The sequence below is a fragment of the Pelodiscus sinensis genome, chromosome 9 (assembly GCF_052426305.1).
Source record: "Pelodiscus sinensis isolate ZL-2025 chromosome 9, ASM5242630v1, whole genome shotgun sequence".
In the NCBI taxonomy this organism is placed as follows: Eukaryota; Metazoa; Chordata; order Testudines; family Trionychidae; genus Pelodiscus; species Pelodiscus sinensis.
This window is the reverse complement of record NC_143060.1, coordinates 17042967-17058247: the sequence shown is the minus strand read 5'-3', so window position 1 is coordinate 17058247 and position 15281 is coordinate 17042967. Positions and strand designations below refer to the sequence as shown.

General features: G+C 41.7%; 1 protein-coding gene across 1 annotated transcript in view; it reads left to right on the top strand.

Annotated features, from left to right (window-relative positions):
* Window positions 1-11587: 11587 nt before the first annotated feature.
* Window positions 11588-15281, top strand: part of LOC102457302 (cytochrome P450 2J2-like) — a 30163-nt gene continuing 26469 nt past the window's right edge. Inside the window, exons 1-2 of the mRNA XM_014578205.4 lie at window positions 11588-12092; window positions 14610-14772. Coding sequence (XP_014433691.1) covers window positions 11886-12092; window positions 14610-14772 — 370 coding nt within the window. The 5' untranslated portion in view covers window positions 11588-11885. The remainder of the gene's footprint in view (window positions 12093-14609; window positions 14773-15281) is intronic.

The following is a 15281-nucleotide window of genomic DNA, read 5'->3' as shown; positions in this document are numbered from 1 at the left end:
TCGAACTAGTTTTTAAGTCTAGCTGCGCTAATTCGAATTAGCTTAGTTCAAATTAACTAATTCGAACTAAGTTAGTTCGAATTAGCGCTGTAGTGTAGACATACCCTTACTGAGGAAAGCATAGCTTGTATGTGCTTTTTAGTTAAAGCTCTAGCCCATATCTGATCAACTAGGAAAAATCCTTTAGACTAACTTTTTACAGAGCAGGTCAGAATTTGGATTTGATTCATCCCTGTATAATTGGCCTGCAGATACAAGGAAGAGCTCTTCTGAGGACTACGTCATTTTTACTACAGAAAGAAAACAAAGCATTGAGTCTCTTTGCATCTTGCCAGGCCCAAATGGCTCTATGATTTGTGGAAATACTGTCTGAACAACATTTCCTCAGACCCCGTCCCCTCTTACTCCTTCTCTACTTACGCTACATCGATGACATCTTTATGATCTGGACCCATGGTCAAGAAACACTGGAGACATTTCACCGAGATTTCAACAACCTACACCCCACCATCAATCTCAGCCTGGACCATTCTACACGAGAGATCCATTTCCTGGACACCACAGTACAAATCACCAGTGGCAAATTAGACACCACTCTCTACAGAAAATCCACCGACTCATACAGTTACTTGCATGCCTCCAGCTCCCATCCAAAACGCACCAGACAATCCATTGTCTATAGCCAAGCCCTTCAATACAACCACATCTGCTCTAATCCCACTGACAGAGACCAGAAACTTCAGGATCTCTACCAAGCATTTATAAACCTCAACTATCCACCCGGAGAAATAAAAAAAAACAAATTGAAAGAACCAGACAAATACCCAGAAACCATCTACTTCAAGACAGACCCAAGAAAACCAACAGTAGAACACCACTTGTCATCACCTACAGCCCCCAACTTAAACCCGTCCAACACATTATCAATAAACTACAACTTATACTGGATCAGGACACTAAACTCCAAGAGGCTCTGGGAGACAGACCCATAGTCTCCTATAGACAACCACCTAACCTCAAGATGATTCTTACCAACAACCACAGGACATACCACATTAATATCAACCCTGGAACTTTCCCTTGCAACAAACCCCATTGCCAGCTTTGTCCACATATTCACTGTGCTGATACCATTATTGGACCTAACCAATTGAGTTACAAGATCAAGAACACATATTCCTGCTCATCCAGAAATATAATTTATGCTATCGTGTGCCGAAAGTGTCCGTCTGCTATGTACATTGGACAAACGTCTCAGACACTTCGCCAAAGAATCAATGCACACAAAACAGATATTAGATGGGATCACAAAGAAAAAATAGTTTCTTGCCATTTCAACCAGAAAGGGCATTGTCTCAAGGACTTAACTACCTGCATCCTGCTTCAAAGACATTTTAGCACCAGACTTGAAAGAGAATCCTCTGAACTGTCATTCATGCTTACATTTTACACTTTATACCTAGGTCTTAACAAGGACACTAATTATCTTACCCATTACAAAGATAGCTTCCCCAATTATCACCTCTAATATCATTAGCTCACAAATATTTTCCTCCCCCCATCATCTCCCCTCTGTTCTGAAATTTGATTTGTCCTTTTCATACGTGTTCATTTTTTTGATTGTATCCTTTGGTATATATGGTCATGCCAATTTTCTTCCACTATTTGATCTGAGGAAGTGGGTCTGGCCCACGAAAGCTCATCACCTAATAAACCGTCTTGTTAGTCTTTAAAGTGCTACATAGTTCTGTTTTTTGTTTTCTGGAGAAGTATTGTGAGTTTGGAAAATACTTAAGTACTGCATTGATCTATGATTTTTAAATTTCCCTTTTTCTGTAATGGAGAGAGCAAATAAAGGCTTGCAAACCATGGACTTGAGAGAATGATTTGCCACCTACTCACATGTCATTTTTTGTATTCCTGTATGTGACTGCCTGCAATCATTGCCTTCTAAAGACTACCAACAGGGGCACGGTCTAAGGAATTCTGTTGTTGCGATAGTTTCAAATAAGAATTCTAAGTGCACTTTTATTGTTAGCCTTTCCTTCTCCCTGGGTTGTGAATGAAGCCTTCAGTTAGCTAAGGAGAGGAAAGGAGTTTTATTTTAAGGCTGTCAAGTGCCTTTTTTTCTAGATGTAACTAGAGAAACAGCTATTAGTAGATAATGTTTCCTGTTATTCAGTGCAAGGTTAAAAACATCCATTCACAAAGTGCCAAAGCAGCTGTGCACCACTTTTCAACTAAAATAGCACACACTAATGCTCTGTGGTGCCAGAAGAGGAGCATTTTCAGTTGCAAGACCACAGCTCAGAGCTACTTTCCCAGATGAGATCAGATCAAGTTCAGTCTGGTATGTATAAAAGCACAATCCATCTCTTTAACAAGGCCTTCCCCTAGCAAATGCATCTTTCCAGGAGTGATTAGAAGTGCTAAAAAATAGGGAAGAAGAAAAGAAGATGAGGCAAGAAAAAGGACCCCCCTGTGAAGCTCTGATCCTGCACTATGTGGGCATTGACTTCTGGTGTGGGAGGGGGGAGGGGGAAGGTGTTCTGCACAGGCTTGAGCATCCACTTATGTGGATGCCTTTACAGGCCTGGGGGGTAAATGTGCATGGCAGGAATAAGAGAGGTGGGAGGAGCATTCTCTATAGTTTGCAGTCAGTGCTACCTTAAGGTGCTTATATACCACAGTGCCTTAAAAAAATGATAATTCAGATAGATAGTAAGCAAATTTGAACTGTTCTGTCCCTGAGCTTGCCAGATCAAATTACATATATCATAGAGAGATCTCTTTACTCTTGCCTCTTTCTTCTTTTTCCCAATGCCATTTCTAAGGTCTCATGCAGTGGAATCCACTAAGAAATAAGAGGCTGCAGGATCAAGAGCTCTTTCTTTGAGCTATTGTTTTTAAGTGAAAGTCAGCAGGATATTGGAGTTACTGAGCCCCTGTGTCTTAGACTTTTGCCCTTGTACATGCTGCTATTATAGACTGATAAGCTGTGTCTACATTGGCACGATCTTGTGCAAAAGCGGATGATCTTGCGCAAAAACTTGCTACATGCCTACACTGGCCACGAGTTCTTGCGCAAGTACACTGACGTTCTAATATATGAAATCAGTGCTTCTTGCACAAGAAGTCTGATGCTCCCGCTCAGGAATAAGCCCTCTTGCGCAACCATTCTTGCGCAAGAGGCCAATGTAGACGGGCAACATGAATTTCTTGTGCAAGAAAGCCCTATGGTTAAAATGGCCAACAGAGCTTTCTTGCTCAAGAGAGCATCTACACTAGCATGGATGCTCTTGCGCAAAAGCACATCTCTTGTGCAAATGCACATGCCAATGTAGATGCTCTCTTCTGGAAGAGTTTTTGCACAAGAACTCTTCCGCAAAAGAGTTCTTGCGCAAGATCATGCCAGTGTAGACGTAGCCATAGGGTATTTGCTGCTCTATTACCTCATTTTATTGTAATATAGACAGTGTTGTTTGACTGTAATGGCTGAGATTACACTGAGATCAAAAATTCTGCAGTGCATTTTACAGCCAATACAATTCTAGCCTCTTTGAAGTCAAAGGCCAAACTTCCATTGACTTCTGTGGGCCCAGGAGGTCTCCTGCAATTCTTATTGTAGTTAATCTTGCTGAAGTCAAATGTGCTTTTAAGGCACAGTTTATTTATGAGAGTGAATGTATGCAGGTTGATTACACTGGAGAGCAACACCTTTTATTTCTCCAAAGATGGCACACCCAAAGGCTAGCTGCCCTACAGCACGTTTTTCCACACTATACTGCCAGCATGCATCTGGCGGTGAAAAGGCTGGAAAGTCAAATTCCAAATTGGTGTCAATGGAAGCAACTCCTTGTATTTCTGTGGTAACCTGAATTTGACTCAGTCAGTGGGTGGCTTCTCTGGAACCTGCACCAAAAGTGTCAATAGTCTTTTTTTTTTAAAATGCAACCACCTGTCCATTGACAATTGGACTCAAACTAACCACACATTTAACCATTAACTTCTGCAGTTGGATCACTGGGATTCCACACAGGCAGAAGGCTCTGCCCATGTGGATCTCATTGCAAGGATTAGGGCCTTAAAATAATAATTGCATTGTCTGGTAATGAGTATCAGTCACTACCAACCTGCATAAGATTTGGCCCAATGAGCTAGAATTAAAAGGCATCTTATCCCACTGCTAATTCCATGAGCCAGTTAGTCCCCATAAACATATAATATTTTTTTAATTAGCCTGATAAATGGGAACATCCACTCCCTCTAGGCAATAATTCAACACATTCTCCCATGTTACATTGTACATGATATTTTATTTGTTCATCCATTTGTTAGTTTTAGAAGTTAGCTTCCATCGACAGTGAAAAAATGCTTCAGTGCAATATTAATATCCTCACTGATGAATTTCCATGTGGCTGATTCAAGAAAAATCTTTTCTAATGAACCATTTGAATGATTATATATTCTTTAATATCCATTACAAAGCAATCATCAGTAGCTAGTACACACCAGACAAGGCCTTGCCATGCTCTCCCCTCCCCATCAAATCAACTGTTAGAAACAATTTGTAACAATACTTTTCTTTCAATCAGCCAAGTGCTTCCTAGTGTGTCTGTTTTCAATGTAAAACACATTCATCCTGGATAGCAAGAGGCAAAAATGAAGCTGTTTCTTTTCTTCAAAGCCTTTTTTCAGAGATTCCCATGCAAATCACCCAAGGATGTTCAATTGAGCTTTAGGAGAGGGGAAGGTGGCTTTTCCCCCATATTCATGAAGACCATATGTTCAGACTTGCCCAAGAAGAGCTCCCCAAGCTGCAATGATACTAAAACCTAAAAAAAATGTGAAACCTACTGGGAAGGTTTGCAATAAGACCATGATATTGGACACAGTGTTTGTCATTCTATTTGCATGCAACCCTTCTCTTTTTCATCCTGGTAGAGTAAATTGTTCTAATAAGTAAAATCATTAGGGTCTCGCATTTGAATATCAGAGCTATATCTCCCACATTTGGACATTTCAGATATGTCAGCAAGTTGTTGGACAAAACCCTAACTTTATGTGCTAACTAGATGATCTGTTAACAAAATACACGCCCTAAAGCAAGCATCCCAATAGCATCATTTGCCAGTTAGCCTCAGTGACATTATTATGTGTAGTGTGGTAGCCCCTACAAGCCCCTTTCCGGTTCCTCAAGATCCCATTGAGCTAGGCAATATTCAGGCAGAGAACAAAAAGATGGTCCTTGACCCAAAAAGGCAGCTTTCTAAGAACAAAACAAGGTGAAGATAAACATGAGAAAACCGTTAGATAGTATTGGTTGTTGGCATTTACATTTATGTAAATCTAGACTTAGCCCCATTAACCAAAGATAATCAGGTACTATCTCAGTGTAAAGAAGATCAGCACCTGCCCAATCTAGGATTTCACAATCTGTGATGCATGGGCTTTTGTGAAGCCATTTTGTCAAATAGCCATGACTCCAACTTCACACATTGACTGCTGTAAGAACTCTGGGGCTTGCATCACTTATGAAAAGACCACATTTTTGGGGGCCTAGCTATGGATATAAGAGCCCCATCTTTGGCTGTTTTTAAAGTCTTGGCTAAAAATTAAAGCTTATGATCAAGATTTTCATAGATGACTAGGGATTGCGGATGTCTCAGTTTTTTGGTTCCTTGCTTGAAACACCTGATTTTGAAGGGGGCAACTTCTCAGCACTTTCTGAGTTTCAAGCTGCTTTAAGAGTCTCAAGATGGGCACCCAAAGACTAGGATACCCACAGAGGTAAGTCACTTTTGACAATCTTGACTGGCATTGCCAAACATTTTGGAAAGGTTTCCTCTTCCTTTCTTTGGCAGTTGCATAAAGCCTCTTGCTTAGGGTGTGCAGTTATTCCTTCCATCACTAACCATCTTTTTTGGCAGAAGGAGCTGGTCAAACATTGGATTTTGGCTTAGTAATTCATTTAGCCATAACACACAGGGAGAAAAAGGACCAAGAAATGCCTGCCTGATGCTTGCTTCCTTCCTCAGCACGTCACATCAGACCTGGTGCATGGCATCCTCGTCTCACACGGGTTGCCTTAGCTGATGAATCCCAGTTTGCTTCCTGGTCTAGTATTGCATCTGGCTGATAGGATCTGCTCTCCTCCCACTTGTTCTTACTTATACCAGGACATGGTTGTTCACCCTGATTTCCACCTGCTGTGCACATTACAGCAAGGGCATAATGGAGATGAGTCAGACCGAATGCCAGCCAAACTTAGGGAATGATTGGACAGAAAATAGAAAAGGGTAGGAAAGAGTGAGAAAATAAACCATTGCTCAGGACCCCAGTGGAGTTGATGCTAACTCTGCCCCCTCCAGTGCCAAGGGCAGTGTATCTCCATTTCCACTGTAGTGTAGCTCTGCCTAGAGGGACATCATTTTGACCTCTGAATATAGAGACAACTGCCTAGACAGGGAATACTATTCCTATTACATATGAATTTTCCAACTGTTTTTTTTCCCTGAGTCCAGCCAAGGAAAAGGTAGCTCCACACTGATCAGCTGAATATTCTAATTTACATTTTGAATATTCAAAATTCATGCTGTAAATATGCCAAACATCTGCTCTGGCTTTTCAGAATTCCTTGGTGACAATCACACTCCAATACATCATCAGCACCACGATTTGTAATAATCTTGGTGTCATAAAAAAAAACAAAAAAAACCCCAAACACCCTCAAACCTGTGAAAATCCAGTTGTAAAATGATTGCATTTGACACTTCCATCCAGGCTGGCACAGATGCCTGTGTATCAACTCATCTTTTTCTCCCTCTCCTATAATTAAAAGGTAGTTAAGAAAGATGCAGTTATGGACAGATTCCACCTTCTGTTTGTTCCTTTGTATGTATATTATGTATTAGCAGTCTAATAAGAGTTTCTAAATGCACTGTGCCTGTGCCAGCAGGGCATATGTACATAGACATGTGCTTGTGACAGAGAAGTACATAAACAGCATATTGGCACCAGAGAGACATCTGTGCCTAGAAAACTGCTTGTGATATGTACATAAATGACATTTTATCTCCAGTTAAGTCCTCGTGGCATTGAAAGAAATGTGTGACTGTACTCTTCTCTGTGAATACTGAGAAGGTGCACATTTACAATGGACAGTGTTTACCACTGAGCAACTATAAGAGATTTTAGTATAAAGATTGCCATATCAACACCTACTATTACTAAGAAATGTCCTGCCACTGCCACTGGCACAAGGCAGCAGAAAATCTATGTGGGGAGGGGTTGGAGTGACATGGGTGTGGCCATATATGTCTGGGGGCAAACAACAAGGGGACCCTGGTCTCTTAGACTATGTCCACACGACCAAGTTATTTCAAAATGAGCTATTTTGAAATAATAACTCCCGGAATAACTATTTCGAAATAAGTTTATTCCTCTTCCCTAGGAGGAGTTGTTATTTCGAAATAACAAGCCCTTTATTTTGAAATAACAGGCTTGGTAGTGTGGACGCTCACCTTGTTGTTTTGAAATAAGGGGAGTTATTCTGAAATAACTCCCCACTGTAGACGCCCTCAGAGAAAAAAGAGGGACTGGTGCCAGGAGATATTTTGATTCAATATATCACCCAAGGCTTTTGAGTCAGGTGCTGTGGGGCCTAATCCAAAGCCAATGAGTGTCTTTAATGGGTTTCAGGGACTTTTTCCTAGAACACTGGAGCCTTGGCCAAAGTCTAAGGTTCCATTTGCAGCCCCTGCATGCCCAGCTTTGAATCAAGCCTTATAACTTTGCAAACAATGGTATTCAGTACAAGTCTTGTTTCTGTCTATCATTAAGTATCTGGCTTATAAATTCATACAAAAATCACTTCACAGTCAGCTGTTTCTATAGGGAGAGATTGTTTGCTAATACAAGAGTCAGACCTGCTGGCATCTACACTGCTCAGCCACAGACTACCTGTGTAAGCCCAGGCAAAACACCTGACTTCTCAGAGTGCCTCAGTTTACTCATCTGTAATAACATGTACCTTGCTCACAAGGCTAGTTAATGTTGGAAAAACTCTCGAGTCCCAAAAAGATAAAAGTCATAGGGTGTATTAGATTGGTGAGAGAGGGAAAACTCAAATGGGGAAGGAGTGTGAAAGTATCATCCACCCAGTTACAAGCAATAAAATTTCCAAAAAGTACCTAAGTGATTTAAGAGCTTCCGAAGTCATGTAGGTGCGTTTGAACATTTTCCCAAAGTCAGGATTAAAATCTGTGTTTCCTGAGTTTGCCCAGGGAGGCAAAGCTCATAAAGAGCTTCATCAAATACCCATCAATGTGAATGAAAAGCCTCCCATTGACTTTTAGGGGCACTGGCTGATGCTTCCTGTACCAAATCCCAAAAGGGCATTAGCAGCAGTTGCAGGTGCTCCTTTCAAGGCCCCAGAGGTTCAATGCAATCAGTATCTAACTGGCTGCAGTAGAGTACTGGCTCTAAAAGGTATAAAACACATTTCAGAATGTGGGCCTATGCTGGAGATCATAACAATAAGTTTGAAATCCCATAAATATTGTTTTCTAGCTGGTTGCTGCTGAAGGTGCACAAAGAAAATAAGAGTGGGGTGCTCACCAGGTGTAAATCAGAGTGTGATTCTGTTAAGTTCACTAGAACTATGGCCATTTACATCATCTAAAAAGCTAGCCCCATGGACGTGTGGAAATATGACTCTTACTGTATGCAACGTCACTGATTTGCAAAGGCTTGAAGGGGGAATTGCAATGGTTAATACGTTGCTATTTGATTCAGTAAAAATAGTTTGGAACAAAAACAGTATCTACTTATTTTCAATATCAAGTTATTTCCTTACATATGTTTCTAATCATTAAGAAATTCTGTCACTTAAATAATGTTCTTAAAATACGGTAACAGTTGAACTACATTCTGTTATTACCTTATTGAATTTCGTTCCCTGGAAAAGATATTTGGATATTAGAGCTCAAAAAAACAAATGGCAATGAATTTTTTAACAGAATGTTTTAAAACCTTCTGCAAACAGTTAGACATCTAGCCAGGGAAGAAGGTAGAAAGCATATGGGGCAATTACTGTCTGTTGGCTGTTCAAGATGCTTTAGTGTATAAGCAGCTGTGTTTGTCCATTCAATACTCTTATTTTTTGTGGTCCCTCTACAGGCATACCTGCAAGCCCGGATAGCATAGTGAAAAAGTTGCATATGATAGATCATTACATAAAGAAAGGTAGGCCTAGTGTTTAGGGTACTGGTGGGAGAGCTGGAGTTAATTCCCTGCTCTGCTACAGGTGTTCGGTGTGCCTATGGTGAATCACGTAATCCCTCTGTATCTCAGTTCCACAGCTGTAAAATGGAGATAATATAGTTTGAACTTCTCTGGTCCAGCAACATCTGTGACCCTAGACCAGAGAGGCCCTTGTGTTGGTATCAGAAACACCGTTCTCATCATACCACAATGTAACACTCCCTCAACATCTATAGCAGGTAAAATTATGACAAGCTAAATAACCCCCAGAGGGAGCGACACATTTGGACAAACAAAACAAGAGATGTAACATCTCTGACTGCCAGGGCACAGATAAGTGCAAGCAAATGTACTCATGATGCAGAAAATAACATTTCTCGTGGGACATGGCTCACCCACCCATACTACAGAATATGTGCCGCATGGACTCTAGTGCTGCCGTGGTTGGTATTCTGTTCCATGCTGATCAGTCATATCATCTGTCCAACAACAGAGAAGAGAAATGTGGCTTCCAGCATAACAATGGAAATTGGTGACTTATCACATTCTCTTTTAAGACAATGTAACAAGGTAGGTGAGCACCTTTGCCAACAGAGTTATAGCTATGACTTCTGGATTAAGGACCCCATTCTATACTTCTTGCACAGATGGAGGAAGGACTGGGCCAACTCACCACATAGGACAGTGCTAGAAGAAACTTAGGTACAAACTACAAAATGGAACGTCACAGAAAACTGCATGGGGGACTATTGTACCCATCAAAGCCTCTAGGTGAGCGGTCCAATGGTGGAATGCAGTAGTAAGGCGTGCAACTGGGGGCTTTAATTGGTGTCCCCTTGAGTATAACCCAGTGGGTCCCCCTCTGAACAACTGGACATACGCATTTGCTGAACACTGATGTCTGTGCACTGGTCGCAAACTCAGCTGTGCAAAGTATCCACCCCAGCAAAACAGCTGACCTCTTGGAAAAGCTTGTTGCTCATCTTGGTTTGTGTCCATGCTTTGCCATGCTGATGGATGGTATTTACATTGAAGTTGACCTGCAGTTTGTGATGTATCTGGGTCAAAACGCTGCCTCTCACTATATTCACAATAGGAGTCAAGACAGAAGTGGGTTCCAGTCAGGCTGTAGCACAAAAAAGGCGTTCCTGTTCATTACGCTTACTAATGTACTTTAGCACATAGACTATATACTTCTGAAATTGCCACCAATGTACACAGTCTTCCAGCTACAGCAATGAATAGCAGCCCAGTGGAAATTAAATCTGGAAAAGACTGCTCAAAAAGCTGTTTCTGAGGAAAAGGGCCCTGTTTCATAAATTAAAACGGACACCAAAATGGTCCAGTATCAAAATTTTCCATTGTTTGTGACATTTTGCTTTGTATTGGCTCCTGACATACTTTTCAAAATCATTTTAAAAATCATAATTGACATTTTTTTTACTTGGCTGTAAAATGAGTGTTGGTAAATGAAAAGCTTTTTAAAGAATTCAGCAGGGGTATATCTACACCACACCCAGAGCTAGAAATAAACTATTCAATTTGAGCTACGCAAATTGCGTAGCTTATTTCGAGTTAATTTTGAAATAGCTTATTTCAAAACTTGGCACTGTCTACACAGCACTTATTTTGAAATAAATCACTATTCTGAAATGTCCCTTATGCCTCATGGAATGAGGTTTACAGGGACATCAGAACAGAAAGCCTGTTATATTTTGAAGTAACGGGCATGCTCAAAAGATGCAGAATAGCTATTTCGGGATACCTCCGGTACCCCAAAATAGCACTGCAGTGTAGACGTAGCCAAATGAGTTGGTTAAAATTTAACCAGTGAACAATGAGCTAATTCTCTGCTGCTCTATCCTACTCACCATGGAACATGTGGGGATGTATTGAGGGGGCATCTAAGATTTTTAGATGCTCAAAGCCCACTCATGTGAGGCGTTGAAGTCACTGAATGTTTAGGGTTCTCTGCACCCTGTAGGATTGGACCTTTAGGGCTTACTTGTGCCGACCTTTCTCTGACTAAACTTCTGTTGACTGCAGTGTGCTTCCAAGGCTTCAGTGGGAGTTGGGGATGCAAAGCGCCTCATCTATGGTGCTCAGCACTTAAGAGGATCAGCCCCTGGGTCTTTTGTATGGTGCCCATTACCTCAGGTGCCTTACCGTTTTTAAATTATATAACTCCCTACATATGTAATTAGTGATGTAAGCTCCTTTCACTGTAACCTAAAATGTTTGTAATGCTTATAATCCCAATTAGGTATCTGTATAAAGGAGCTCACTGTTAATTAAAGGCAGAGAGGGGAAATGATTTTCCAGCTCAAAATCTGAGGGAACCTATCAGAGTGGTAAAGCTGCAAATGAATTTACAAGACTGCTTCTTTAGCAGAATGAGCAGGATTTCCTTTGCTGCAACACTGTTTAAACCTGCTTATTTTGTGAGCATTTTCACAAACAGAGGTTCCCGAGCACTCCCTTGGCAAGAGCTGCCAACCAGGCAGTGACTGGCATCTTAGCCAGTTTACTTTACCCACTTCTACCTGCCATCTCAGTAAGACTAGACAAGGGTCAGAGCCCATGTCCCTTTGGGATTAAAAATCTGTACATTGCCACTCAAAATGCAGCTGCACTTGTGGTGCATTTTAACTTCCCTCTGGGAGAAGATGACAGCCCAGACTGTCCTTGTCATTCTGGTCGTATTTCTTTTGCTTGCTGATCATGTGAAAAAGAGGCGCCCCAAGAATTTTCCTCCCGGGCCACGACTTTTTCCTTTTGTTGGCACTGTGATAGACTTCAAGCAGCCCATCCACCTCGCTCTGCAGCAGGTAAGAGCTTGACTGAGATTGAGCGTATTAATACTTTGCATGTATGGGGGGAGTTCTAGAACAGACCCTTGGAAGCACTTTACAAACAGTAAGTCTTACAACAGCCTGTGATGCTGGTAATTGGTACCTGATCCCTGGGTGCAGAATGGATCTGAATGCAATAGAAGCAGAGAGATTGTTCCATCTGAGCTGACTCCAACCCACCTCCACCTCTCTGTGGTATCACAGAATGGCTGAGGCAGATTGTGGAAGGGCTGATAGGAGATTGGTAGATCCACAATTATGCAGACTTCAGAAGAGCTTTTGTCCATTTATTCGCCTTTGCTCTGAGGTGCAGGATTTGTCCCATTCTATCTATTTTACACATGGAAAAACTAAGGCACAGAAGTTAAGTGCCTATGTGACTTGCTCAGGGTCACCAGAGAAGCAGTGGCAGAGCCAGGAATAGCATCTAAGAGTCCAGATTGACAGCGAGGTCACTGGCATTATGACAATTTACACCAGCTCAGGACCACCCTCCAAAAAGTAGAGAAGAAGGGTCTTAATCTTCATTATAACTGGTTGGGCAAAGTAACCTCCCTCTGGGGTCTGGCTTGTTTTCTTTTGCTCTGCTTTAAGATACAGTTCTCTAATATTCCATCCAACCTAGGTCAGGTTGAGGTTCTCTCCAGCTCCCATTCCTCTTGGGTGATGCCTGGGGGAACTTGGGAAACACTTATCAACAGGGCTATATTCTGGTAGGTTTTAGTTCTCAGAATAATGATTACACATACAACTCAAGGAGGGCTGTCCTTTGGATTTATAGGGCCCTCTGCAGTGCTATTAAACTGGTGCAGTTCCCCTATGCCCGACAGCCACAGTGCGAGAGAAGGTGGGAAGGGAGAGACCATTTTTTTAAATATGTGATTTTTATAATCTTCAGCAACACACTAACGAAATATTTCAAAGGAAATATTAAACTGAGATCCTGCAGACACACAGGTTCTGAGTAAATATTACAATAGTGAACAGCTGTTTTTTATCAGTAAATTCAGAAAGTGACAGTATATACCTGGGGATTGGCAAATGCCTGTTAACTGGCTTCATTACCACTTGAATGGCTCTTTCACAGTTTCTGTGTTGTGCTAAGAGGCCGAGCAAGGTAGAAGGCTTTTTCACTTGAAATTAATTAGCTCTCCCCACACCGCTGCAACAGCCACTGAACAAGCATAGGAAAAGGCGAGGGAGTGGACATTAAGATCTAGTGGCAACAGTGACACATGGTAGCACTTGGGATATACGCCATTCCCATGTATGCCACCAAAATTTTAATTGCTAAATAGGGTGCTTCTGCATGCCCCCCTTCCTGCCCCTCTAGGTGGCCTACCCTGCATCTCCTCCCCCTGCAGGCACCAGTCGTCCCTGCCCATTGCTGTCCCAAATTTTCAGGTGCCCTATACAGCTGCATATTCTGTGTATACAGAAGGATGGCCCGGATGCAAGGGACCTTAATAATTCCTTGTGCTCATTTTGCTGAGCCAGAAAAGGATCCTACAAATAACTAAAAAAAAACAAAAAAAAAAACCAGCAAGCAAATGGTCTAGTAGCATTTTATAGACTAACAAAACATGTAGATGGTATCATGAGCTTTCATGGGCACAGCCCACTTCTTCAGATAACCAGAGTGAAGAAGTGTGCTATGCCCACAAAAGCGCATGATACCATCAATATGTTTTGTTAGTCTATAAAGTGCTACCAGACCATTTGCTTGCTGGTTTTTTCTGTAACAGACTAACTCGGCTACCCCCCTGAAGCTCACAAATAACTAAGACATCCCTTTCGGGCAGAGCTTTAAGGGGCACTAGCAACCCTTTTAGGCCTCTGATTTATCCTCTTCTTCATGCTCAAAACTGTTATAATCTGATGGAGAAAACTGCCCTGATTCTAAATGGCAATGATATCTTCCATTCCTGGGAAGCGGGAATCTGCGGGACCAAATGTAAAAGTTCAGTGAGGGAAGTATTAAGCTGCTCAGGAAGATATAAGCTGGTCTAAACATGAAGTATAACTTGACTCTGATTGGCAGTGACAGGTGCCCCAGATGGGAAAGTCTTAACCCTTGTCCACACAGATGCTGTAGGCACAGGTTGGTAAGGGAACGTGTCATGGAAAATCCAGGCCTCGACAGATGCTTCCTAAGCCAATAGGCACTGCTCAAGTTCTGTCCACCTAGGATTAGTTCTATGTGTATAAAAGTATGGGAGGGGCATCAAGATGATGGGAAACCATTTTTAATGAGAACTTTGTCCCAACATTGGTCCTGTATGTTACCTAACATTCCAGGAGGATCATCTGGTTCATCCTCTAGCCTTAGTGTTCCAGCCCACAAGACTCATGGCCAAGTTATACTGAGCGAAGCTCAGATTGCTGCGATGTCTCTCCTACGTGACAGCTTGCCAATATTTTTATACCATCTCCATATGTCCGGTTGTTAGTTTGACACAGAAGTTAACTGAATCAGAGGAACGTGTCTTTCAGCTTATTGGCCGATATGGCAACATTTTCAGTGTCCAGTTTGGAAATCTGACATTTGTGGTGGTCAATGGATACCAGCTAGTGAAGGAAGCTCTTGTACACCAAGCTGAAATATTTGCAGATCGACCACATATCCCACTTCTCCGTGAGATTTTTAAAGGCTTCGGTGAGTTCTTGCAACATGGTTGTCGTTGTTTGCTCCTTCGCCTCATTGACATTTGGAGAAATAAATAAATAGGTTGCATTCTGCTCTTGGCTACAATCTCAGCAACTTTAACTGGGATGCCCAGATCCACAGGAGAGCTGGAATTTTTCCAGTGTTTCTAAATCTCATGGGGATAATATTATTTCTCTCTCTCGCTCTCGCTCTCTCTCTCTCACACTCTGAAAGACTGTGGGATGGACTTGTTTTAACTGGTTTCAGTGGATTTAACATGAGAGATAGTATGGAGTGTAAACAGCCCCTTCCCTATTTGGGTCAGCTGGACATCATAACATGTAAAGCACTTTTGCTGAATAGGCCTCAGATTTTGTAAAGATATTTAAAACACCTTTAAACATCTGGCTCTAGGCTAGCTATATATGTACTGCAGGTTTGATATTTCTGAATCTGAATCAATTTCCTAACTCTGAATGAACTGGAAAACATGGCCTAGCAATGGGAAAGAGACAGAG